We start from the raw sequence: 25,024 nt of genomic DNA on the forward strand, positions 1-25,024 counted from the left end.
ACAACATATTTGCAAGGCAAGCAGTTGTGTTTCATAGTTCTGGTATTACGATAAAAACAGATCTGATACCTTAGATCAGTCAACATCTGTCATGATTTTTTAGTAGTATTTCTTTATTAAAGCAATTACTATTACTAATATATTAAGGCTTTTTACCGGCTGTAAAATTCATTCTTCACAGGTGTATATGTTAATGCGTAGTTGCGTACACGTCTGCTACTGAAAATTTCCCTTAAAAGTCCCCATAATTTTTAATAATATTAAAATACTTTAATATATGGGCTTTTGTTTGTCTACCCACCTCTTGAGGATTGACCACAAGTTCTCAGTGGGATTAAGGTCTGGGGAGTTTTCTGGCCATGGACCAAAATTTCGATGTTCTGTTCCCCGAGCAACTTAGTTATCACTTTTGCCTCATGGCAAGGTGCTCCATCATGCTGAAAAAGGCATTGTTTATCACCAAACTCTTTTTGGGTGGTTGAAAAACTTTATTCATGGCTCATTCAGCTACGGTTTGAGGCCCCACCAGTGCAGAGCTTGCTCAGGAATGGCAGCAGGTAGGTGTGAGCCGAAAACTTTTGGAGGATGGCCTGGTGTCAAGGAGGGCATCAAAAAAGCTGGTTCTCTCCAGAAAAAAAACTTAAGGGACAGACTGACAATCTGCAAAAGGTACAGGGACTGGATTGCTGAGGACTGGGGTAGTGATTTTCTCTGATGAATCTTCTTTTTGACCGTTTAGAGCATCCAGAAAAAAACTTGTCCAGAGAAGAAAAGGGGAGCACTACCATCAGTGCCAACGGTAAAGCATCCTAAAACATTGCTTCTCAGTCATGGGCTCATTCAAAATTTACAAGAACACACCCATGAATAAAGAATAGCCTTAAAACATACGAAATGCTTGAAATTATACTTCAATATACCTTAGTGACAAAATGATCGCAGAAAATGTATATTCAGGGTTCCCACACCTTAGTTAACTTCAAATTCAAGGACCTTTCAAGGACTTTTCAGGGCCAATACCCTCAAATTCAAGGACAAAATGTGAGGACACATTTCAAGTAAGAGCAAGGTTACATCGTGTTACCTTTTAAGATACACAGTTATAGTTCCCTTTTAAGGGAACTCGTGCTGCGTCACTGTGGTGACACTTTGGGGACGCCTCCAGGTGTAAGTGCGTCTGAATGTGTATATCAAATTCAACCAATGGTGAGGCTTAACAACAAAGACAGGGTGACACAGGAGCCAGGAAGTATATCGCTATCTGAAATATTGCCAAAGACGGCGTTACAGGGACGCAGGAAGTATGGCAAGGGAAACACAGCGTCTCGTTCCCTTCTCAGGGAACAACAGTTACAAACGTTACCCATGTGTCAAACACAACTATGCAAAAAAGCATTTTGGTATAAATCAACATATGCATACAGAAGATATAAGCATTTAAAGTGAACAGTTTAGCATGTGTGCTTAAGAAGTCTAGAATTGTATGATAATATCCTACACTACACAGGGAATTATATGAATTTTTTTCCAGACAACTTCTTGCATAAAATAGATTCAAGCACTTTCAATGACCTCTATGTATGTATGTATGTATATTTTCAAAATCTTCCCATAGCCTTGAATTTTTTCCCCCAGATTCACAATCTTTCAAGGATTTCAAGAACCTGTGGGAACCTGGTATATTTGTGTCGTACTCGAAACGTTTGAGTAAACAACATCCTCTAGTCTAGTCCCTGGCTCTGATCATCATTTTATGATAGATAGAAACCTTCACCCTCATGTCACATGTATATGACCTCAACCACCATATAAACTCTGGTTTATGAGAATGAATTAAAGTGCAATGTCATCAGTCACTCAGCAAAAAGGATAGTTTTCCATATTTATGCATCTTTATTTGTCCCGTAAATGAAAAACAATATAACAAAATGTAAATACAATAATAAATATTCAAAGCCAAATCTTTTTACAGACACACACACACATATATATATATTCGTACATAACTACATGTGGTAAAAACCACCTCTGTCCTCAAGCGAAAAATAAAAACGGTCAAAGTGGCAGAAAATGAAAGTGTCAATGATTTTGCGTTAATCATTCCGAAGGCATCGGTAATCGTGATGATTTAAACCGTATAGAAATAAATAATTTCTGTGATTTAAGAGAGTAGTGCACATCTGCAAATCAAAAAACGAAAGAAAAAAAATCATAGTGCAAGTTAAAGTTTCTCATAATAACACATGTCTCTGAAATGTATCCTCAACAAAATATATGGGGATGAAGAAGAAGAGGTCTGGATAGGAAGCACCTGCTTTCTATTTGATCATCTTCATCATCCCCACCATGATCGTCTGTCTGAATTGGCAGCACGACTCACTGCATTTCCAGGGCAACACTGCACCCGATTTAATTTGGCAGAATATACAAAATAAAACTTAATTATAGCTGCAATAAAAAAATGTTTCCTCTGTGTGTGTGTGTATCAAGCACGTCTTAGTGTTCCCTGTGTGTTTGCATGTGTTTACAAAGAGCTGATGAGATGCATAGAAACTCAAAGACAGAATGAGACCACCGCTGCTCATAAAGGAGAAGCAGAGAGAGAGAAAAGTCTACAGAAGCTGATCTCTCATGCAGCATATTCGAGAAACACAGAGCAAGGCAGCTTTCTGTCCAGATTTCAGCAAGTGTGCTTCTTGCAGGGTGTGTGTATTTTCTTTGTTTGCACAATTCCCTGGATTCCTGCTCCCGAACCAGCAGCTCGGAGCGTCCACTATCTGGCACGTGCAGAGGCCTGACGTTAAAAGTGTGTGTGTGTCTTCACACCTCTGCCCCCAGTTCAATCACTCCTGTCTCTACAATAGGAACCAGTTTATCATCCACCTGGACCAGCAGGATGGTCTTATCAATGTGAGATCGACTAACCGGGTCACGGCTGCAAGGCACCCATCGATGAACCACCTAAGAAAGAGTGCAGTAAAAACAAATGAATAATTGTATCACTAATAAATGTAACTATAAATTTAAGGCTAAATTCACTGTTAAAAATAAATAATTTCACCCAAAATCATAATTTCACCATAGGCTTTAAAGGGATAGTTCACCCAAAAATGAAACCAATGTCATCAATGACTCACCCCCATGTCGCTCCAAACTCGCAAGACCCCCGTTCACCCCCGGAACACAGCCCAAGATGTTCCAGATTTAGTCAGAGAGCCTGTTGACCCCACATTGAACATCCACGTACGGTACACCGTCCATGTCCAGAAAGGCAACAAAAACATCATCAAAGTAGTCCATGTGACATCAGTGGGTCAGTTAGAATGTGTTGAAGCATCGAAAATACATTTTGGTCCAAAAATGACGACTTTATTCAGCAGTGTCTTCTCTTCAGAGTCTGTTGTGGGGCGCATGCGCAAGACTAAAGTCACATGACTGCAGTGATGACGTGTTGACGTGTTATCCTCAGACATGTAAGGTTTTTTTTTTACTTAGAGCGTGCATCTCCCTTAGACTGTAAACAAAGGCCGAGTGCACACAAAAAAAACAGCTGGGGCGCACCAGATAACACATCAGCCGCGTCTCGCGTCACTGCAGTCACATGACTTTAGTCTCGCGCATGCGCTTCACAACAGACGTGGAAGAGAAGACAACGCTGAATAAAATCGTCATTTTTGTTATTTTTGGACCAAAATGTATTTTCGATGCTTCAACACATTCTAACTTACCCACGGATGTCACATGAACTACTTTGATGATGTTTTTATTACCTTTCTGGACATGAACAGTATACCGTACGTAGATTTTCAATGAAGGGTCAACAAGCTCTCGGACGTAAAAATATAAAACATCTTAAACTGTGTTCAGAAGATGAACGAAGGTCTTACGAGTTAGAAACGACATGAGGGTGAGTCATAAATGACATTAGTTTCATTTTTGCGTGAACTATCCCTTTAAAGAGTGTGTGATGTACTCACATGACCCTCCATGCCCTCTAAAGGGCTCCACTCTCTCCAGAAGTTTCGCCCGGATCTCTGTCTCATGCTCTCGTCGGGCCACACCAGCTCCTTCCTCTTGGATTGATTCATTACATCCAACACCTGACTTACATCCACGAACTACCAAAATACAAATCGGTGTATAAATGTAACAAAATCCACACGCAATATACTGTAACCAGCCAATCAGATGCTCACCTGAACTCTGTAAGAGATGTCATCCCTCCTCAGACAGGACAGTGACGGATTTTGATAATGATGGTGGATGTGATGAAGATGATGGTGGGGGTAAGGATGGTGGTCTGTTCCCAGCCCTAAGGCCTCGTTTCCCAGCAGGCCTGCGAGCGTGTGAGCATGTCGTTTACAGGGCGGGATGGAATGGGCGGAGAGAGAGCTGGAGGGGCCGGGCGGGTCGGAAGCGGCTGATGCGTTGGTGCCCAGGCGGAGCTGGAGGGAGGTGGGTAGCGTGCGGAGAGACAGCTGGCTGCTGGATGAGCGTCTGCAGGGCTCCAGACCGGTCACAGAGGTACGGAGTGAAGACTGACGGCTGCTGCTGTGGCGATACGAGGACGACTGACTCACTACAGACGCGCGAGCAGGTGACTGACGCACCAAACCCGACTGCACAGACTGAGAACTCTGACTCATTCCTGGAGAGAGAGACAGATTATTGTAGGTATGTCAATTATTTATCTGAAACTTATATTGTACAAAAAGGGGGTTTCACACAAGGCAAAATATCAAGCCAACAAGTTTTTTAGTTTTTACATTTATTGTTGAAATGCTTTGCATGTGTAAGTTACACAAATTAGGCCAAACCTAAAAAGAGGATTTGCATATATTAACAAGACCTCATTAGAATATATGTTAGACAGTAACAGTCTGTGTTCTCACCCAGTAAGTATAATTGCATGCGTTTACCTAGCGAGTGATGTGCATAAGCATGCAGAGCTGTGGGTCCTGAGCTATGCTGGGAATCACTCGCACCGGTCCCAGAATTCCCAGAATTCCCACTGCCACACGACAGACCACCTGCATCGCAATCTTCCACATTCCCACCGCTGTTGCAGCCTGCACCACAACCTTTACGCAGTCTACAGATATAAAGAGAGATGAGCAGCACTATTAATATGATTACAATAGTAAAACATTCTCTCTCATTCATACACACACACACCTGTGCCAAGTGTTAACAATGAAGTTTCGTATGTTGGCGATGCTGATTGGTCCACCCAGTATGTGTCCCAGCTGCGGGTGTGTGTTACAGTAAGAAGTTGTCAGGGGCGACACGTAGATGGGGTATCCGATTGGCTGGTCGCATGAAGAGTTAATCATGTTGCGTAGTGCTTGCTTGGCGTTCTGGATGCTTCCACGCTCCGGGTTTCTGTTCCGCAAAAACACCAATTCCTGCTGTTGCCCCGCCCACAGGCCACGCACACATTCCTTATTCACCTGAGAACAAACATTTACTTATTTAATATTAATAATGAGTTTTTTTTAAACATCACATCTATGCAAACAGAGGCCGATTCTCTCCTTAGTTTTATGACATTTTATAAAATACATTATTTATGATAAATTTGGTGTAATTGAACCTCAGTAAAATAATGCTAATAACCAATAGCACTATATAGCATCATTTAATATGTTTTGTTTAATGGAAAGTGTGAGATTGTTTTATTTCATGGATTTTCTTTGGAGGGGGTGCGAAGGGATGCACCCAAGACATGGGGGGCACCCCCCAAAAATTGAAAGGGACATTTCACAAGGTTTTTTAAGATGAAGAATAAATCTTTGGTGTCCCCAGAGTGCATATGTGAAGTTTTAGCTAAAATTTAAGTTATTATAACATGTTAAAATTGCCACTTTGTAGGTGTGAGCAAAAATGTGCCATTTTGGGTGTGTCCTTTTAAATGCAAATGAGCTGATCTCTGCTCTAAATGGCAGTGTTGTGGTTGGATAGTGCAGATTAAGGGGCGGTATTATCCCCTTCTGACATCACAGGGGGAGCCAAATTTTAATGACCTATTTTTTCACACGGTTTACCAAAACTAAGTTACTGGGTTTTTCTTTTTCACATTTTCTAGGTTGATAGAAGCACTGGGGACCCATTAATAGCACTTAAATGTCAGATTTTCATGATATATCCCCTTTAAGAACCTCTGCCTTGACCTCTTTCAGTCCATGTTTTTTCTTTTTTGTTCTTACCTTTATGACCCTAAAGCTGAGGTGACGTCTGTTAAGCATTATGATCTTGTATTCATTGGTCCCTTCATCCAGCACGTGTCTGAGGGCAAGCAAAGAGGGAGAGTTGGACAGCACAGCACTGCGCCAGGCCGGGTCACCCTCGTGAGCAATAACAAGCATCTGCTCATGAGACGAGATCGCCTCGAACAGTACAGACGACTCCTCATATTCATCAGGGGATGTGAAGTGATCCTGCAAAGATGGAGATTATTTTCATTAAAACGTACGTAAAAAAATATCCAACTGGCTGCAAATTGAAATTATACTATTATTTAAAGGAACACTATTATGTAAAGGAAATACCTTTTAGGCAATCTACGGGGCTGGCAGTAAGCTAGGTAAGATGGGGACTATTTTTGGGCACTGCGTATTTATCATGGCACCTGCTGCACCCATGGTACAACAGCAAAGTTCCTTCATTATCATGCCAGAATGGGAGTATAGCTCCTAGCCATTTGACTTAGAAAAATAGCAACTTTTAATTTTCGTCTGTCTTAGTACACGATGTAACTACAGAAGAGTCAAGTTTTAAATAAGAAAAATATCGAAACAAAACTAACATTTTTAGGACACTGGATGCCAATAAAGAGAATGGTCCATTATACAGTTCAGCGATCTTTATACAAAATATCAGACTGAGCTATGAGACCTGAATGTGATTCCAGAGAGACATGTAATAATTACAAACGTAACAGTTTATATTAAGAAAAGAAAACACCACGTATGATATGGTGTTCCTGTAGCTCAAGTGGTAAATATATATAAAAAATTATGAGATTAATGTTATTGTTTTCTAAATGTATTTCTAATCCAATATTTACATGGCAAATTAACGAGCTAAGAAAGATTATACATTATTAGGTTGCCGTTTCACGCATATATGAAAAAAAAGGATCAATCATGCAAATAAATATAAAGAAAGCTACCCAAACAACTCTGAAACAGTTAATGACTCACTTCTGCTATATACTAATAAGTCTGACTTTACAGAACAATGACTCTCTTATTTGCATCTGCACGCTGTTGTCTATGATAAACTCATCATAAAGCGTGGCATGCTTTGACCAAATTCTTTAATTTGTACCAAAAACTCATTTAAACACCACTGACTGGCCATAACATTCAACTGCTCAACAGGCACAACTGTGATTGGTTGTAATTCTCAACGCTGCAAACATAATGCGTATAAAGTAATCTGATGCAACGTGAACAGATCTAAATCTAAAGTACTATTCGGACGGGATTAGTTTTACATAGGGAGGTGGGGTAAAGCAAGTTTTATCAGAGCTTCTCAGTGATTTTAGTCCAGTCCGAATGCTCCATGTCAGTAATCATTATAGACAATGTCAGTAAAGATTACGGCGATTTTTACCTTCTGTAAAAAGGTCCAGAGAAATTACCTCAGGTAATACTAATACAGTGCGGATAGACCAGCTGTAAATATACATGTAAATTGCGTCATTTCCTTTTAATTTGCGGGTTTTTTAAATATAAAAGAACTTAAAGAAGCATTTATTTGTGTTCTAGGCGGAAAAACAAGTCAGTGGCAAGTCAGTTTTTAAATAACACGACACAACTTTAAAAAAAAGTCAAATTTACTTCTCAGAGGCACGGAACTGTTTATGAAACTGACGTTCTCCCCAAACTGAAATTAAACAGTGTTTCGCGTTTTCCTCGTCTGTGTCATGTTGTTTGCACATCTGATATCAGGAAGCAAGGTAAAGACGAGCACGTGCACGTGAAGACGAGTGGTGACGCGCTGCGCAAACGAGTTCCCCCTCCCACTTCTGAATGTTTTACTTAGATTTCTAATCCCGTCCTAATTGACCATTAATATTACAAACCTCCTGTGGTAAAATGACATTACCCATCTACCCCTGTAAAACGAATCCTGTCCGAATAGTACTTAATGCTGTCATCTGTGCTTTTCTTCATTTTTATTTAATTTTGATCATGACAGTCATAAAACATTTTTGGTTTAATTGTTAAAGGGTCATGTTTGCCCCCTTGTCTTGAATTTAAGGGGCATTTTTATTCATCTTGGTTGCATTTTTGCCCAAAACCCTCAGTAATTTCCGACCCTGAGACGCGAACGGACCATCCATAATTAAAGGACTACTAAATGGACTCAAATGACTGGGAATTAAGGTGGAGGGATTATCGGAAACAACAGGCTAAAAGTTACATAAAGTATTGCACACAAGTGATTCTGCTTTTAAATCTCGTGTCACATCAGATTCTCCGCTACAGACATAGGCAACCTCATGAGTCGCGAGTTTAGAGTGACGTTGCTTTTAGCAAATAAAAACTGAAAAATACTGCAATTTTCTGGAGTTAATTGGTTAGGACCGTCTATAGTCCTTCCTTAAACCCCTAACCTCAGATTGCTGTTGACCAATGTATAAACTGTAGTAAAATAAACTCTGAATGGTGTCTTTGACTATATTCTTATTGGGTGGGCAAGAAAGGCGTTTGGATGGGCTTAGCCTAGGAGCCGGCCCTGATTCCTATTCGATTCACAGACCCAGGGATAAAAGCATTTGCCAAGCGCATACAATCTTCGAATGAATGTGTTAAAAACAACACATTAGTGTTGATTCTGCGACAACACACTAAATGTCCCAGAATCCACCCATCTCTGTGTTATTTTTGAAACAACACATTTTGTGTTACTTTTAACACAAGATCAAAACAAAATGACACATATGTGTTAAAATTACACATAATGTGTTAAAAGCTTAACGCACAAAGATGTGCAAAAAATTAACACTATCCTTTCTAAGAGTGTAAATGTAATTTATGTAAATATGGATAACTCGAGGCTCACCCAAATGCACGCATATAAACATCTCACCTGGTGCAGTTTGAGTGACATGCGTATTCCAGGCACGACCACTTTCCTCAGCAGTTCCATGTCGGTAAAGATCCATTCATCCCGCACAGATGAGATCCGGAAATCTCCCTTAAACAAGGCATGCAGCCCGTACAAGAATGACTCCAGATTACTGTGAGAATGGAAACACAAATTAAAACCACAAAATTGATCACAACATTTTTGGAAAACCTCAAAACCACAGCACACTAGCTGCAAAAAGAATTAGTGCGCCCCCACCTGGACATGTGGTGAGATGCAGTTCCTAGAGCTCTCCTTCCCAAAACACACAGCCCATAACAAAGCAGAACCAACTGAGAGTCTTTTTCACTGTCCAGCGGCTGAGACAGACAGAGAGAGAGAGAGAGAGAGAGAGAGAGAGAGAGAGAGAGAGAGAGAGAGAGAGAGAGAGAGAGAGAGAGAGAGAGAGAGAGAACATGAGAGGAAAGGTGACAAGGTGATATTAGCATACTTCTTATAACCATCAAAGATGCTTGTGTGCATTTACCTTCTCTCTTCGTGAGTTGCAGTACTGGATCCAGATGAGGTAGACGGAGCAGAAACTGTCTCTGGAGATTCCGGCCAGTCTGTGGTCGTAGTCCTCATCGATGTTCGGATTAAAGGTTGGATCTAGATCAACGTAGTTGCGCTCCCCACAGCTCTTCAGACCATCCAGCAGGACTTCATTCGCCAGCCACTCCTCCAGTTTAGGAGACGCGATGACATAGTAAATAATGCTCTACACACATACAGCACAAACACAAACACACAATTTTAGGATTTTGGAATAGTCAAAGCAATAGTTTGGTTTAGGAGAGAGGATGTCTGCTGACCTTGACGTAGTATGTAGTGAGGATTCGCCGCAGATCAAACACCTGCAGCATAGACGCGGCACTGTTATCGGTAATGCTGTAGCCCTCTAGAGCGTATTTAGTCACCAGAACCTCCCAGGCCAACCAGCGCTGGCCGAACGCAGCGTTAAAGGACAGCAAGTGCGGCAGATGACCAGGTTCACAACAACAACAGCCTTCGTCCTCTTCAACTCCTTCTGTTATCGCCTCGACCTCTCTCTGCTGACAGTACGTCCCTAAGAGAAAGAGAGAGCAGAGTGAGCAAGCGAGACAAAAGAGAAGATGCTTACTTACTTTCCATTATTATCTCCTTACCCCTGAACTCAAGTCCTCGGAGCTGGAAGGTTATGAGTCCATTGCCGATCTCGACAAGGTGAACTAGAGCATTGAGGTAATCCGAGGCCAGGATGAAGCAGTCACCAGTGCCGTAGTTTCCCCAGCGGCCCAGCTGAAGGTCTCCACACAGAGAATGCTGCAGGGAACGCGTCAGGTGCTCGTAAAAGATTGAGTTCAAATTGTTATCATCTGAACCTGAGGAGAAGAGGAGGATAGAGACTGCAGGTTTAGAAACATCTCAGAAACTAAATTACAGAGATGAACAAAGATAGCTAAACAAAGTAAAATCTAAATTTTTAGAAATGTTAAGTAATCTGATGCTATAAATGTACAATAAATACACTGCACAAATGAATGTCTTACTTATTATTTTTTGTCTTGTTTTCTAATATAAATATCTAAAAACTTTGAGATCCATTTACTTGGTAAGCAAGTGGCTTAAGATATTAAGTCTTGTTTATTGAAATAAATAATGAAAAGTCAAAATATCTGCCAGTGCAGTAAGAAAAAAAAAATTAAATTAAGTTTATTGAATTAAGTTGAAACTGGAATTAAGTTAATTTTTCTTACTGCACTGGCAGATATTTTTACTTGTTTTAAGTAAAAAAACTCTTGATTTTCATCATTTGTTTCAATGGGAAGGACTTGTTATCTTAAGCCGCTTGCTTGTAGGCGTATCTCAATTTAAGAGTTTAAGACAAAATACTAAGACATAATTTTTTTTTGCAGTGTACAAACTAGATATGTATAGGTACATTTTCTAAAGAAAACAATTACAGACGAAATGATCTCCAAAGTCTAAACTGATGATGAAATTGATGAAATTTCGGCCATCAAAAATTTTCAGCCGAAAAATTATTTGCAAATACAAAATGACACACAAGTTCTGCGTCATGCGTCACTGCAGTGATCACACTTTAGTGTCTTTAGCGTCAGAGATTTTGCGCGTTGACTCGCATATTTTTTAAAGTCAAGCTTAAGTCCCCCCATGTCTATTTTTAGTGTGCTACTTATTTAATGTGTGTATGTTTTATTGGTTTATAGTTTCCAATTCAAATTTATAAAATTAATAAAATAGTTTAATATTAAAGGGCACCTATTTCACTGCTAAAAACAATGTTATTTTGTGTATTTGGTATAATACAATGTGTTTTGGTGGTTTATGGATCAAAAAACAAATTATATTCCACATTATGTCCATATTTTGTAGCCCTCTCTTCCTGAAACGCACTGATTTTGTACAAAACTCATCCATTTGAAAGCTCTGTGTTCCTGATTGGCCAGCTAATCTGTACATTGTGATTGGCCTGAATACATGTCAGCTGGATATGTGACGCTCCTTCCCATGTTTGAAAGATTCGGTCACAATACAATGCTAACAGGAATTAACTGTTTGTTGTAGTCCAAGAAAAGGGATTTACGTTGGAGACGATAATTCGCATCATCATTTACTTTTGAATATCGTTATGTACTAATACACACTTACACACCAAAGGAAATTTTAAATCTTGAATTGGACCATAGGTGCCCTTAAATACAATTATACAAAAACTTGTAAAAAATATTAAAGGTCATTTTTGATTTGTGCATCCAGAATTCTCGGTTTCAGACCAGGATTTTTATTTTGGTGCATCAGTAGTATTTGTTATTGACAAAACTGAAAAACTTTAAAAACTTGTACCTGGGTTTCTGTCAAGCTGAGAGGCCAGTCTGGTGTTGGAATGATCCACTCGCTTAGTACTAAACATACAAGAATGTATATGAGCACAAATAAAAATAGACATAACACAAGAAAACAAGACATATAGTAGTGAAATATAGAGTATCTTACTTGTATTCTCTCTCCCAGAAGCGCACAGGCCTTACATAGGAGCTGATAAAAATGGCACTACCAAGGAAAGGGTTCAAGGGAGTGGAAAACACAGCAGAAACTATGGCCTGGACGAACAACATGGCCGAATCTGAAGTGGCAGAGTCAAGGAAGACCTGCAAAAACACACTACCAGTACAGCTGCGAAAATAAATTAAATCCAAAACATTTTGTGCTAAGGATACGTGGCACCGCAAAAGGTTGAGCGAAGGCATGGAAGGCGGAGCCCCAGGTGATCTGCCACGGCGCAATGTAGGTATAAACAAACTTCAGCTTGTAAAAGAGCTCCCATAACTACAAAACACAAGGGTCACAACATGCCACAAAGTTTGGTATACAAAAAGTATAAACTCCTGACTCTAAAGAGTAGAAAAAATAAATGTTTGCTATATGAATAAGGACTGGCCTTGCTGAAGACGATGGACATGAAGAAGAGGTCAAGCAGTAACGTCTCGGAGAACTGCTGGTAATCAAAGGTGAAAAACAGGACAGTGAAGAGGATGGTGACGTACTGATATGTTGGACTACTGAAGGAAGAACGAAGCAGTTTCAGCCCAGCAATAGTTATCATTAGAGCTCCAAACCTGAGAGAGAGAGAGAGACAGAATTAAATGTTACTTGTAAATGGCAGCCAATTATAATACCAAAGACAGAATGCATATGTGCCACTTTTTACAATCTATGCGAATGTAAAAATGGCAACAAGAACCAAAAGGCAAAAGACAGGAGGTCACATAAAGACAATACTAACTCTGTGTTGAGTTTTCTGGGACTGGCGAGCTCCTGTGCGCTGCCGCTCAGCTCATTCAGCACAACAAGTGGATACAGGATGTTCTTTTCCACAAACAGCAGCCACACGTGAGCACGCTCAAACCACATGACATGGGCAGCACCTGCACACATAACGAACTCTTCAGTACCATTACACCTGGAGGTAACCCAACAGAACCAGCGTGTGACATGCAGTCCGACTCACCTCGGATTTCAAACTGATAGTACTCCCTGGTTTTGAGCAGCGGATGTGAAAAGCAGTACCACGGTAACTGCTTTCTCATCTGGGGTAACAGGTAATGAGTTAACAGCCCTATTGCCCCGACTAGACCATACAGAACATAGCTCAAAAACGGCTAGAAGAGAAAAGAGAGAGAGTTAGGATCAAGGATAGTTCGTTTGCATGGTAGCATTATCTTCAAATAGAAGCAAATCAGGTCCAAAGAGTTTTAAAGGATCAGTCCATTTTCTTAAAAAAAATCCAGATAATTTACTCACCACCATGTTATCCAAAATGTGGATGTCTTTATTTGTTCGGTCGGGAGGAGATTGTGTTTTTTGAGGAAAACATTCCAGGATTTTTCTCATTTCTCAACTGTTTTAATGCAGTTTAAAATTGCAGTTTCAAAGGACTCTAAACAATCCCAAACGAGGCATAAGGGTCTTATCTAGTGAAACGATTGTCATTTTTGGCAAGAAAAATAAAAAATATGCACTTTTAAACCACAACTTCTTGACTTCCTCCGGTTGTGTGTAGCGCCAGCGTGAACTCGCGTAATATGCCATCACCTCAAGAGGTCACGGATGATGTCTGTATGCAAAACTACGCCCCAGTGTTTACAAATGTGTAGAAAGAGGACCGTTCCGACATTGTTGTATGTGGAATGATACAAATTAATGTCTTTGTGTTGGTTTATTGTTTAAAATGGTCCACAAATGTGCGTTTCATGTAACACGTGACCTTTCGACGTCATTACCCAATTACGTGAAGTCGCACTGGCTCGTCACACGAACGGAGGAAAAAAGAGTTTAAAAGTGCATATTTTTTATTTGTCTTGCCAAAAATGACAATCGTTTTGCTAGATAAGACCCTTATGCCTCTTTGGGATCGTTTAGAGTCCTTTGAAACTGCAATATTAAACTGCATTAGTGTTGGGGTCCATCAAAGTTCATTAAAATGAGAAAAATCCTAGAATGTTTTCCTCAAAAAACATACTTTCTTGTCGATTGAGCGAAGAAAAACATCAACATTTTGGATGTCATGGTGGTGAGTAAATTATCTGGATTTTTTTAAGAAAATGGACTAATCCTTTAAAGGGATAGTTTAAAAAAAATGTATTGTGTCATAATTTGCTCACCCTCATGTTGTTACAAACCTTTATAAATTTCTTGGTTTTAATGAACACAGAGAAAGAGATATTTTGAGGAATGTTTGTAACCAAAAAGTTCATGATCAGTTTGGTTACAAACATTCCTCAAGATATCTTCCTTCATGTTCATCAGAAAAAAATTATACAGATTTGTAACGATATAAGGAGTGAAAAAATTATGACAGAATTTAAATTTTTGGGGGAACTATTCCTTTAAATCAGGTTTGAATCATACACAGCTTGATCACAATGTTTTACCTGTAAGGCGATGAAGACGGTGCTCACGTGAATGGCGAAATACAGCACGGCGATGACGACACACACAATCACATCTGACTGCAATCTCTCGTTCTGTAGCCAGAGAAGAAGAAAGCAATGCAGATGCATCATTGTGAATCAGTCGAAAATGTGTGCAAGATATGAAAGTGCTGCTCACCACAGAGTTACGGAGTTTCTCAGGTAAAGGATCCTGCACTTCAGCCAGGGGATCTTCTGGATTTTTCTCTTTTACGTTATGGAAGACCTTTGACTGCACTAAAGAACTACAAACATGACAACAAACATTCAATTTTACAAAAACACAAATGAGATATGAAAGACCATCCTATAAATACAGCTTTCTGTGCTCCTGATGCTTTAAAAAAACTGATAATGTACAGTTCATTAAATAGTTTTATAAATATAAAATAGCAAGCATGTAAACAGACTAAATAACATAAATATCTAAATTATTTAGGCTGAAACTATGTATGTAATGATGCAAAAGACTGGCATCCCATTGAATAGATATTAAAAACACAAACAGCTCAAGTCCAAATACCATCAGCAAGAAAAATACCAGCATCATCCATCAAAAGCACAAACCCACACACAGGACTTACATAAGCACGGAGGGGTCACTGCTTTGGCGACTGAGATGGTACGAAATGGCAACCAACAGCCCACAAAACACTGAGAAAAGTACAGGAATGTGCTGGGGATCCCATGAGTCCTGAAAACCCACACAATGTTCAGAATGTATACAAAACAACTGCAAACGGAGATTAAAAAGGAAGAGAGAGCTATGTATCACCTTCAGGGCTCCGTAGCAAAACCCGTAGAGCATCGCTACAGTGACTATGCTGCGCAGAACGCTATAGAGCGCTGAGAGCAGACTGGTGCATGCTGGGATTGACGAAAAGAACATTATTAAGTCAGTGTTAATTCAATTTTAACTTAATTTATCCTAACGTAAACGTATATACTGTAAACAGCTTTTACCGTTTCCCCCAAAGACATGTATGTCAAGTTGCTCAAGTAGGTACATGACAAATGTGTTGATCTGAGGAAGCAGCCCAATAAAGAAGATGATGGGAAAGCACAGGGTAAAAACTAAAGAGAGAGAAAAAGGAGAGAGAGAGTTTGTAATGCTGGAGTAGTTCAGTCTCATCACATCAGCAGGATTTTATCCGTGCTCAGCACGCTTATTTCATATCCGCAGGAATGCTGAGATAAACTATACAGCATGCAGATTTATGCTCCATGTTCATCTTCTGGGAATTTACATCCTCTTGTGCGTCAGTGATCACCGATGAGGAGATCTCGCGCTTGGGACAGCAGGACGGAGCTGGTGAGAGCGACTCCATACAGAGTTACTGAACTAGTGGTGCTGTTTACACTCCCATAATGCAACAGCCAAATTAACCCACAGCAGAGACAGAAGTACACAGGCCTGCTATAAGCGATGATACGGTTATGACCCTACAAACACAAAAAAGACAAATAAAGAGAAAATCATTTACACATCTCTTTTTAAATTTTTTTTTTGAGGAATTTTAAAAGGAAAACACCACATTTTTCAATATTTTATTATGTTTTTACCTCAACTTAGATGAATTAATACATACCTATCTTTTTTCAATGCGTGCACTTTTAATCTTTGTACAGCTCTTCTTGAATGTGTTAGCATTTAGCCCCATTCATTTCTATGGCTCCAAAAGTTTTATTTTGTGCCACCATACTTACTCGTGTAACTACTCATGTAACAGTCTTCAAATAGGGAAAAAATGGAAGTGTTTGGTGGCTTATACATTCATCTCTGTTTGGATCCTAAGGAATGAATGGGGCTAGGCTAAATGCTAACAAAGTCACGATGCGCTGTACAAAGATTAATTGCATGCATTGAAAAAGATAGGTATGTATTAATTCATCTAAGTTGAGGTAAGAACCAGAGTTGCCAAGTGCGCTTATAATACGCGACTTTGGGCTTCTTATTTTGGCAAGTCGCGTTAAAAAATCACGGGTTGCGGTTTTTTGGGCTTATTTAAAAAAATTTGGTTGCTTGTTAGGAAAAGCTGTTTTCTTTACATTTATAGTTGCCGTTTTCTTAATATCCAATGCATTGATGTCTGCTCACAGTTAATATAAGTGCTGTGGCGTAATTCGTAAATACATTGGAGAAATGTCACGTTCACCGTGCAGGCAGCGCAGGCTTGCGAGACTCCGCGAAACTGTAATTTAAAACTAACGTTAGCCTGTTATGATAGACAAGATGAAACAGCTTAGAAGATGATGGACAGTGTAATGGATGGACTTCTTTTGTAAGGTAAATATGTAATTTCACAATGTTTTTGTGATGTATGAATGCATATGTAATATAGACGGTTTCAACAGTAACAACATAAACAAGCGGCTGCCGCGGTCCGCACGTAACTTTCCGGTAAACTCCGCTAATAATAAATAACAACAAAGTACTTTAAACGTAGTTTATTTATATAAGCAGCAAAAAAACAACAACACATAGATTACCTAGGAAACCAAATCATTTGTTATTTTCGATGAGGCATTTGTTCAAGAGATCAGTTTAGCAACTAGTCAAAACGAAACCGGAAGTAAAGTTGGGATCCAGACGTGTATCATGTGCGTCTGGTGAAACCGTCTATATAAAACAAGTAGTCTTATACCAATACTAAAAGTAGATACATATGGAACATAATCTACAGCTCCTATTAATATTCTTGTATTTTCCTCCTTGTTTATCCTTTTCTTATAAATGAAAGGTTTCAGTTTAGCCTAATATGTTGCAGGCTCATTTATTGGCAATAAATAATACATTATAATGCTGAAACCAAATAAAATTATAATATTGGGCTTGTTTTGGAAGCTGCAGCTGCTTATTTGTCTCGCGAGAGTTGGCAACTGTGGTAAGAACATAGTAAAACATTAAAAAACAGTGGTGTTTTCCTTTAACCCTTTAACTGGCGCAGCCCTTTTTGAGTGGGGGGGTGGTGAAAAGGTGATGTACACCTTCAAATTAATATAATATAGCATTTTTTTGGTCTAGAAGCCTAATTTTGGTCTTGTTTTAAAGAAGACACTTTAGTTGAAAATATGTATATTTTTATAGCAGTTTATATTTGAAGAGTTTCGTTGCAAAACGAGATAAATCCATTTTTTTTACATTTTTGTCAGAACATGTTTATTATTATGTTATCATGTTATTATTTTGTTTTATGGTGCTACTTAGCTGTATTTTTTAAGTTATGAAGGTTTAAATCAAAACAAACCAACTGCAGTTGCATTGAAATTAATGGGAATGCACAACCAAAAAACGAGATATCTGAACAATTAAAAAAACGGTGGATATCTCGTTTTGCAACGAAACTCTTCATTTATTTGTAATAAATAAAAAATGCAATATAGTGTTATTTTGTATTCATAAACTTATCAAAAAACTGAGGTGGTTGTGTGTTTGCTACATACTCTTGTCACAAATGAATAAATTACAGTCACTGCATTATTATTACTGCTAAAAGGTTTTGAAATATGAAAACTACATTCTTAGACCTTTCCAACAATATATAGTTTGCCGTGATAGATTAACATTTACATAAAAAATATTGAAGTAAACTTAGGTGTCCCGCTCACGTACAGCGCCAGTTAATGATTTAAAGTGCAGAGTGGAGATCGGCAAAGGACATCAAGCCGGGAATTGAACTTGGTTTGCCGAAAGTGTGATTGTACTGTTTTAAGGCTTCATAGTGTGTGTGCTACTACATATTGAGTGTTATTTGTGCGAATGCTACTCACATGTCGGGGGGAGTAAGAATCAGGTTGGACGCTCTGAGTAAAGAAAAGAGATATTTTTTCATTACAAAAGTCATGATTTATGAACTTTTGTGTCTGAAATGATTGTCAAGTCCTCTGCATCTAGTTTGCCACTCTTTGAGAAAATAAATACATTTTTAAAATGGAAAAATAATAATAAATGCACTTTTTACCAAGGCTCCATTCATTTAACTGGCATATGTATGTGATTCTCACCTTCAGTAAGGAGTACTGGCAGCTGGCAATAACAAGGCAAAACTGAAAGACCCAAATGTCAGTGAAGAACCCATGAACTAGCAGCACTGACCCCAGAAAGGCCACAAGAACCGCCAGAACCACGGAAAGCATGTTCTCTAGTACCTCCCGGTTCCTGATAAACACACAGATACAGCATTGTCAGGCCATAAGGTCATTCACATCTAAACTGATTAACACACATTGTAGCGTGTGTGTACCTGTCAAAAAGGGCCAGTAGTGTGAGTCTATCAAAGTGCAGCCCGACCCACAGGTACGGCAGCAGCCAGAATCTGTAGTACTGCTTGGTTTTGTGTGCGTGTGTGTGCGAATGTGTGTGATTGTGCGAGGAGTCCTGCGTCAGGTGTGGCACCACCTGCAGGTCAGGACTGCCGTCGACATCGTGCTGTTCCAACAGCTCTGGGTCCATGGACAGCAGCCGATTTAGACGCATCTGAGGACACACACACAGTGAGGTTATTGTCTCAGCTGTGCTACTGTCCATAAACAAGGTCCATTGTGAAAAACACAAAACTCTGTATGATGACAATACACATAGTGTGGGAGAAATGTATCTCAGCATAATACAGACCCGGAAGTCAGGTATACAATGTGTATGGGTTTTGCGATTGTTTATTAGGACTAACCAGATCATGAGGGTAAAAACGAACTGAGGTAGAACTGGAGAGGTGAGAGTCTGTTTCCCTGGAGAGACGGACAGAGAAGAGATTTATTTTGTGGTAAATAAGTCTGGATTATCCGCAATGAATTCTGGGTTCGCTTTGTGTTTGTGCTAAAACTCACCAGAGGTTGTTGGAGGCTCGTCTGGTTGCGGGTTCGTAGTTCACCAGGGACACATCGCATCCTCCAACCTCATAAAGAGGAGGGGACAGCTTCCCTAAGTCATACAAATACACAAGAGGTCAGGCTACACATGACATATACTGTATATTGTAACCACATATATTTCACACAGGCAAACCATTTAATCTGACTGAATACCAATTCCAGATGTGGTTAGTTAGCAAACAACACATTTGCAACAGATAACATCCAGGTGACACACCAGTGCGACAAACAGCATGCAACCATGACGGATGGTGTTAAAAACATGGTAATTTTACAGTGCTTACCAAATTCATCCTGCAGGCTGGCCACACCCACAGTGGAGGCCTTATCTGGGCAGCCCTCCAGCTGCGCACTTCCGTTCCTGACCAGCAGGGAGGCGCTAGTGCTCAATACAGTCACCTGAGAGGGCGTGCGGGACGGCTGACCTCTGACCTGTGACCCTGAGGCTTGAGATACCTGACTCAGAGCCTCCTGCAGACTGGGGGAACAGAAACATACATGATTTGGAGAGAGTGACACTCTGTGTGTGTGTAAAACCAACACAGAGCAAAATGCTGCAAAGTCAAAGATTGGTAAGATGGGGTGGGCTTTCTGGAGGAGTTATGAGAGATGGACAGGAAATGTAAAATGAGAGGAGCACCATACAAAAATAGAACAGGATGACTATTCAGATTTCACCAGCAGAAAAATCAAGAAAGATTTAAAGATTGCCATTGTTGTCCATAAACTTGAAAGTACAGAATAGAAAAAAAATATTTTCATAAGAGTATAATAAATATAAAAAAAATTATTATATTATTAAAAAAATATATTTTAGCTTTTATTGAATGTAAAAGAGTATAGTAATAAAACCAGTATGTATTAGCATTTTAATTAAGAATATAAGATAAAACAAACTAAAAAAAACCTTAAAAAAAAAAATTAAATCTGAATTCAGAATGACAAAAAAATAACTCGGGCTACAGACAGAACATTAAATAGAGGGTAAACAGAGTAAAACATGAATACATGAAGTGTATCTGGGTCTTTAAAGGGGACATTTCACAAGACAAGGTAAAGTTAGACATCGCATAGCAGTTAATCAGAACATGACAAATCAAGTGAAAGCACACACAAGACCAAAAACACTAGGGAGAAAACCTCGGAAACAATTAAAATATGTGTTAATTATATTAAAAAAAGCAACTTCCAAGAATGTTGGCTACACATTCAAGGAGACTCATCTAAAGAGAGTAGGCTAGGAGGAGAGTCACTTGTGAGTAGTAAGCACATGCAGTGGAATTAAATTTTCATGCAGTGTCCTGGAAAAGTGCCGAAATAAATGGAAGCAGTTAAATAAAAGTGATGAAAAGGAGATCAAAACAGCTGCTGTTCCTCAAAAGACTGATCTTTAATCTCCAGGTAAGTCGTACCTGAGCGGCGATCCGATAAGGGAGGCGGGGGGCGTGGAGTTACTTCCTGCGTTGTGCCGTCTTCGTACCGCTTGTCGACGGAACGTACTACGCTCGCGGCGAAACGTGACTGCGTCATCGCTTCCTGGGGCTGTGTGAGGAAAGAGAGGCAGGGGGTCCGTCACTAAATTAGCACCATACAGTGCTACATGCAAACGCATCCTACATAACTGCAACAACAGCTGAGTCACAAAAAATTATACCAATTCATCACAAATGTAAAGAGCATGATGTTTAGCTAAGGAGATAAAGCAGATACAGATGTGCACTGTAGCTCAATTGGCAGAGCATTGCATAGGGCAGAGGTAACAGATTCGATTCTCAGGAAACACACATAGGCCTACTGATAAACTGTATACCTTGAATGCACTGCAAGTCATTTTGGGTAAAAAGCATCTGCCAAATGGATAAATATGTAATATGCAAATCTAAAAAGTAGGGCTGCATAACGACTAATCGCAACTAATCGTTTGCAGAATAAATTTTTTGTTTACAACATGGTATATGCGTGAGTACTGTGTATAATAATTATATAAATATATATATATTAAAATATATTTACATAATTATAATAATAATTATATATACAGAAATTGTGCGTTGCGTTAATCACACATTAATAAAATCAGTGTTGTTAAAATGAATTTTTGTATTTATAACACGTTTATCATAAATTAATTTTAACGACACTAATTTTATTAACGCAACGCGCAATTTCTGTTTGACCCTAGGCCTAGCCCGTTGTTGGATAAATTAAGACAGTAAAAAGTCATCAAACATCTAAAATAATTTTAATTTGTACGTTTTCTAAGAGGTGTACTGTTCTGAATGCTTAACTAATACAAATGGTGCGTGTCCATCCACTTGCGGGTTTGAGATTTTGGTTACGGTAAAACATGCAGGAATTAGAAAATAAAAGTGCTTGCTTGATGTTAAATTAGTTGTTCGGGACCTGATTGATGTTTAAAGAGAGGCGTGCGACACCGATATATGCACACCGATATAGAATTACAGTATCTATTTTGACAAGAATTCACACAGATATAATCTGTTATCTCTTAACTGAATGTTTGATTAACTGTTGGGGGAAAATATCTGATGTGTAACATAATATTAGATCCTTGCATTACAGTAGATCTTAAAGCTGTCTGTCTCAATGTCAATTAAACAAAAAAGAAAAAAGTTTAACATATATTGATATTGTTTTTGACTTTGTGTGTACCAAATCTATTAGTTTTACCAGTGGTTTTAAGGTATGGATGCGAGGATTTTGTTTTTGAACCTTAAAAAAACCTTTAACTGGATTTTTTTCAAAATTATTTGCTGACTCTTTCACTAATAATAAACATACATTTGAAAGCATTCATATTTGTCCATTCCCATATTGATTAGAGTATTAAAAACTTGAAAAGTGTTAAATTAAGGTAAATATAGAACAAATAAAACGTGTGATTATGTTGCGATTAATCACGAGTTAACTCATGACAATCATGCAATTAATCTGGATTAAATATTTTAATCAATTGGTAGCCCTAATATATATAAATACACATACATGCATGTATAATTTTAAGAAAAAAATTGTATATATTATGTATTCATATTTATATATAATATAAAAATGTATCTACACATGTAAATATTTCTTAAACGTATACATGCATTTGTGTGTATTTTATTATATATACAATAGGGTGGTCCTTATAATGGATACATTTTTTTTTTAATGTTCAACTCTCACCCCCCAAATGTGTTAGGATATAAATAAAAACACATTGTGCAATTTTTTAAATTGTTCCTACAATATCTAGAGGTTGCTCAAAGCCTTTGAATATTTACGAAATCACATCTTTTTGCAAAAACTGTACTATTTAAAAACGCACAACACACATAAAACTTGCTTCTTGGAGGGTGACTTTGTTCCAGTTATTTCAGTCTCTTCTGATCCGAGTAACCATATAGTGGACTTGCTTTGTGTTGCTTCAGCCATTGCCTCAGTGTATATTGTCTATTGTGCTTCATTCACATTGAAGCTTTCTTGCCTTGAAAGACATCACTAAAACAGGAGTTATAATTGCATGGAGCATGGTCAATAAGTCCATTGCTGCCATAAGTATATATTATTAAACAATCACATAATATGCAGATGTGTTAAATTTCAAATGTCTTGAGCAACCTCTAAATATTAATTTATATTGAAAAAAAATTGCCCATTTTTTATTTATTTATTAAAACATATTGGGGGGTAAAAGCATGAACTTTTAAAAGTTGAAAAATAAGGACCACCCTAATATACACATCATAATTATATGCAATACACACACCTATATAATGTAAACAAAACTTCTATTCTGCAAACGATTAGTTGCGATTGCCTGTTATGCAGCCCTACCAAAAAGATCAATAATAATTGGATTTAACAATGCGTTTAATAGGTCTGCTGTACATTTAGCAGATGTTTTTATCCAAAGCGACTTACAAAAAGTAAGGATAACAACAGAACAATTTGTCTTAGCTTGCAATAATTTGAATTGAAATAAAAAAAGTAAAGTTTCATTTCTAATCCCCTATGTGCTATGTGTGCTATAAAATAACATGTTGTCAATAAATGACTTGCAACAAACACCTATGTTGTTAAATAAACCTGTTGAAAATGCTTGTAAAGGTGGAAAGCAGTTCTGTACTGAACTCAAGCACTTTCTCTACAGGTGAACTTCAAACTTGTTGTGACTGAGCTGAGCTGATGATTCACCATCCAAAAGTAAAACTATATTACTACAATAAACAAAGTTTAAACAAGCTGATACTGAGCCAGAAGGGCTGTAAACCAGTTTTTTAGATTCAGCTATTTTAAGTAAAACGCCTATGGACAAAAGCAGTTTGTACATCACAAACATACACACAAAAAGTCTAAAGAGTACACAAACACCAGGTAACAACACACACAAAGACAATGACACATTGCTCTGTACATGCAGTAACACACTTTTGTGCTCCAGACACACAAACACAGAAAAAGATGGAGAAGAGGAAGTTAAACTAATTATTAACCAACAGTATATCAGAACCAAATATACTATAGTCCACATCCAAACACAAACAGATTGAGGAGGGTTTCGTTTTTTCTTTTCCTTTAGATTGAACACAGTGAATCTGGCCGTTTGCTATAGAAAACTGAAAATTTCTTCGGATAAAAATGATTAATATTAAAGAGTAAGAGTTATCTTATTATTATATCATTTAAATATTACATTTTAAATGCCTAGTTTGCAATCAGACCACTGTGTTTACCTATAATTGTACCTGCTACATTTTCTAATGTTCACGAACAAAAAGCATTTTATGGTAATTCCACATTAATTTTTAATTTCAAGCTGTGTAGATGCAAAGTTGCTGTTTTGTAAACTCTGGTAACTCTGTTCCTATCTGGTTTGTTTATGATTTGAAAATCATCTAACGTGTCCCAAGCCTAAATCTTTTGATTCTGAGCAACGAGGTTATCATCATGCTGATTCATAGCAAAGATTCATAGTATTTGTCAGGTTCCAAGAAGGGGAATCAAATAAGGGCCTTACTCTTTGACATCATCTGTTTTACATGAGGGTGAGTAATTACTGATCAAATTTTCATTTTTAGTTCAACTATTCCTTTAAATGTGGCACACTTTAGAATGCATTCACCATGAGATCACCACTTCATGACCTCACATAAGTGCATGTATCCGCTTGTTAAGTCTGACATGTACCACTATCATGTCCAACCGAACTCAAATACCATAAGAAATAGCATAAAAAATTATGCAAACATACACATGTATCATAATGCAAAATGAACAATAAACACCCAATCCTAATTTTTATCTTCCTGACAAAATACAAAATGACCAGACATGGACATGCATTTTTTTTTTTACAAATTATTAATATATTGCTTTCGTTGATTCTGTGAGTCTGAAGATGGCTGTGTACACGTACATTTATAAAATTTTCGCTTAAATGTGTAAAGAATAAATTTTGCTCATAAACAGCTGTTTAAATAAATCCTCTATTGAAATGAGTGGACGCTTGGACATGGACACAGTATTCCTTT

The 25,024-nt window shown here is 38.3% G+C and overlaps 1 protein-coding gene across 2 annotated transcripts in view; it reads right to left on the reverse strand.

Moving 5' to 3' along the window:
* Positions 1-1,870: 1,870 nt before the first annotated feature.
* pcnx1 (pecanex 1) overlaps positions 1,871-25,024 on the reverse strand; it is a 35,600-nt gene continuing 12,446 nt past the window's right edge. The window contains exons 6-35 of one of the 2 annotated variants that reach the window (XM_055169496.2): positions 20,897-21,026; positions 19,769-19,962; positions 19,440-19,533; positions 19,283-19,340; positions 18,857-19,089; positions 18,618-18,771; positions 18,384-18,416; positions 15,884-16,055; positions 15,576-15,686; positions 15,388-15,479; positions 15,197-15,306; positions 14,752-14,857; positions 14,574-14,666; positions 13,151-13,301; positions 12,926-13,067; positions 12,581-12,758; positions 12,360-12,468; positions 12,136-12,265; positions 11,986-12,044; positions 10,284-10,499; positions 9,951-10,204; positions 9,626-9,856; positions 9,358-9,458; positions 9,100-9,250; positions 6,207-6,437; positions 5,176-5,450; positions 4,920-5,092; positions 4,197-4,648; positions 3,978-4,118; positions 1,871-2,961 (exon numbers count right to left, since the gene is read on the reverse strand). In XM_055169496.2, coding sequence (XP_055025471.2) covers positions 2,821-2,961; positions 3,978-4,118; positions 4,197-4,648; positions 4,920-5,092; positions 5,176-5,450; positions 6,207-6,437; positions 9,100-9,250; positions 9,358-9,458; positions 9,626-9,856; positions 9,951-10,204; positions 10,284-10,499; positions 11,986-12,044; positions 12,136-12,265; positions 12,360-12,468; positions 12,581-12,758; positions 12,926-13,067; positions 13,151-13,301; positions 14,574-14,666; positions 14,752-14,857; positions 15,197-15,306; positions 15,388-15,479; positions 15,576-15,686; positions 15,884-16,055; positions 18,384-18,416; positions 18,618-18,771; positions 18,857-19,089; positions 19,283-19,340; positions 19,440-19,533; positions 19,769-19,962; positions 20,897-21,026 — 4,715 coding nt within the window. In that variant the 3' untranslated portion in view covers positions 1,871-2,820. Of the gene's footprint in view, positions 2,962-3,977; positions 4,119-4,196; positions 4,649-4,919; positions 5,121-5,175; positions 5,451-6,206; positions 6,438-9,099; positions 9,251-9,357; positions 9,459-9,625; positions 9,857-9,950; positions 10,205-10,283; positions 10,500-11,985; positions 12,045-12,135; positions 12,266-12,359; positions 12,469-12,580; positions 12,759-12,925; positions 13,068-13,150; positions 13,302-14,573; positions 14,667-14,751; positions 14,858-15,196; positions 15,307-15,387; positions 15,480-15,575; positions 15,687-15,883; positions 16,056-18,383; positions 18,417-18,617; positions 18,772-18,856; positions 19,090-19,282; positions 19,341-19,439; positions 19,534-19,768; positions 19,963-20,896; positions 21,027-25,024 lie in introns of those variants that run through there. The other variant, XM_073873446.1, reaches the window with a different exon arrangement.

Source organism: Misgurnus anguillicaudatus, chromosome 11 (genome assembly GCF_027580225.2).
Source record: "Misgurnus anguillicaudatus chromosome 11, ASM2758022v2, whole genome shotgun sequence".
Lineage (NCBI taxonomy): Eukaryota > Metazoa > Chordata > Actinopteri > Cypriniformes > Cobitidae > Misgurnus > Misgurnus anguillicaudatus.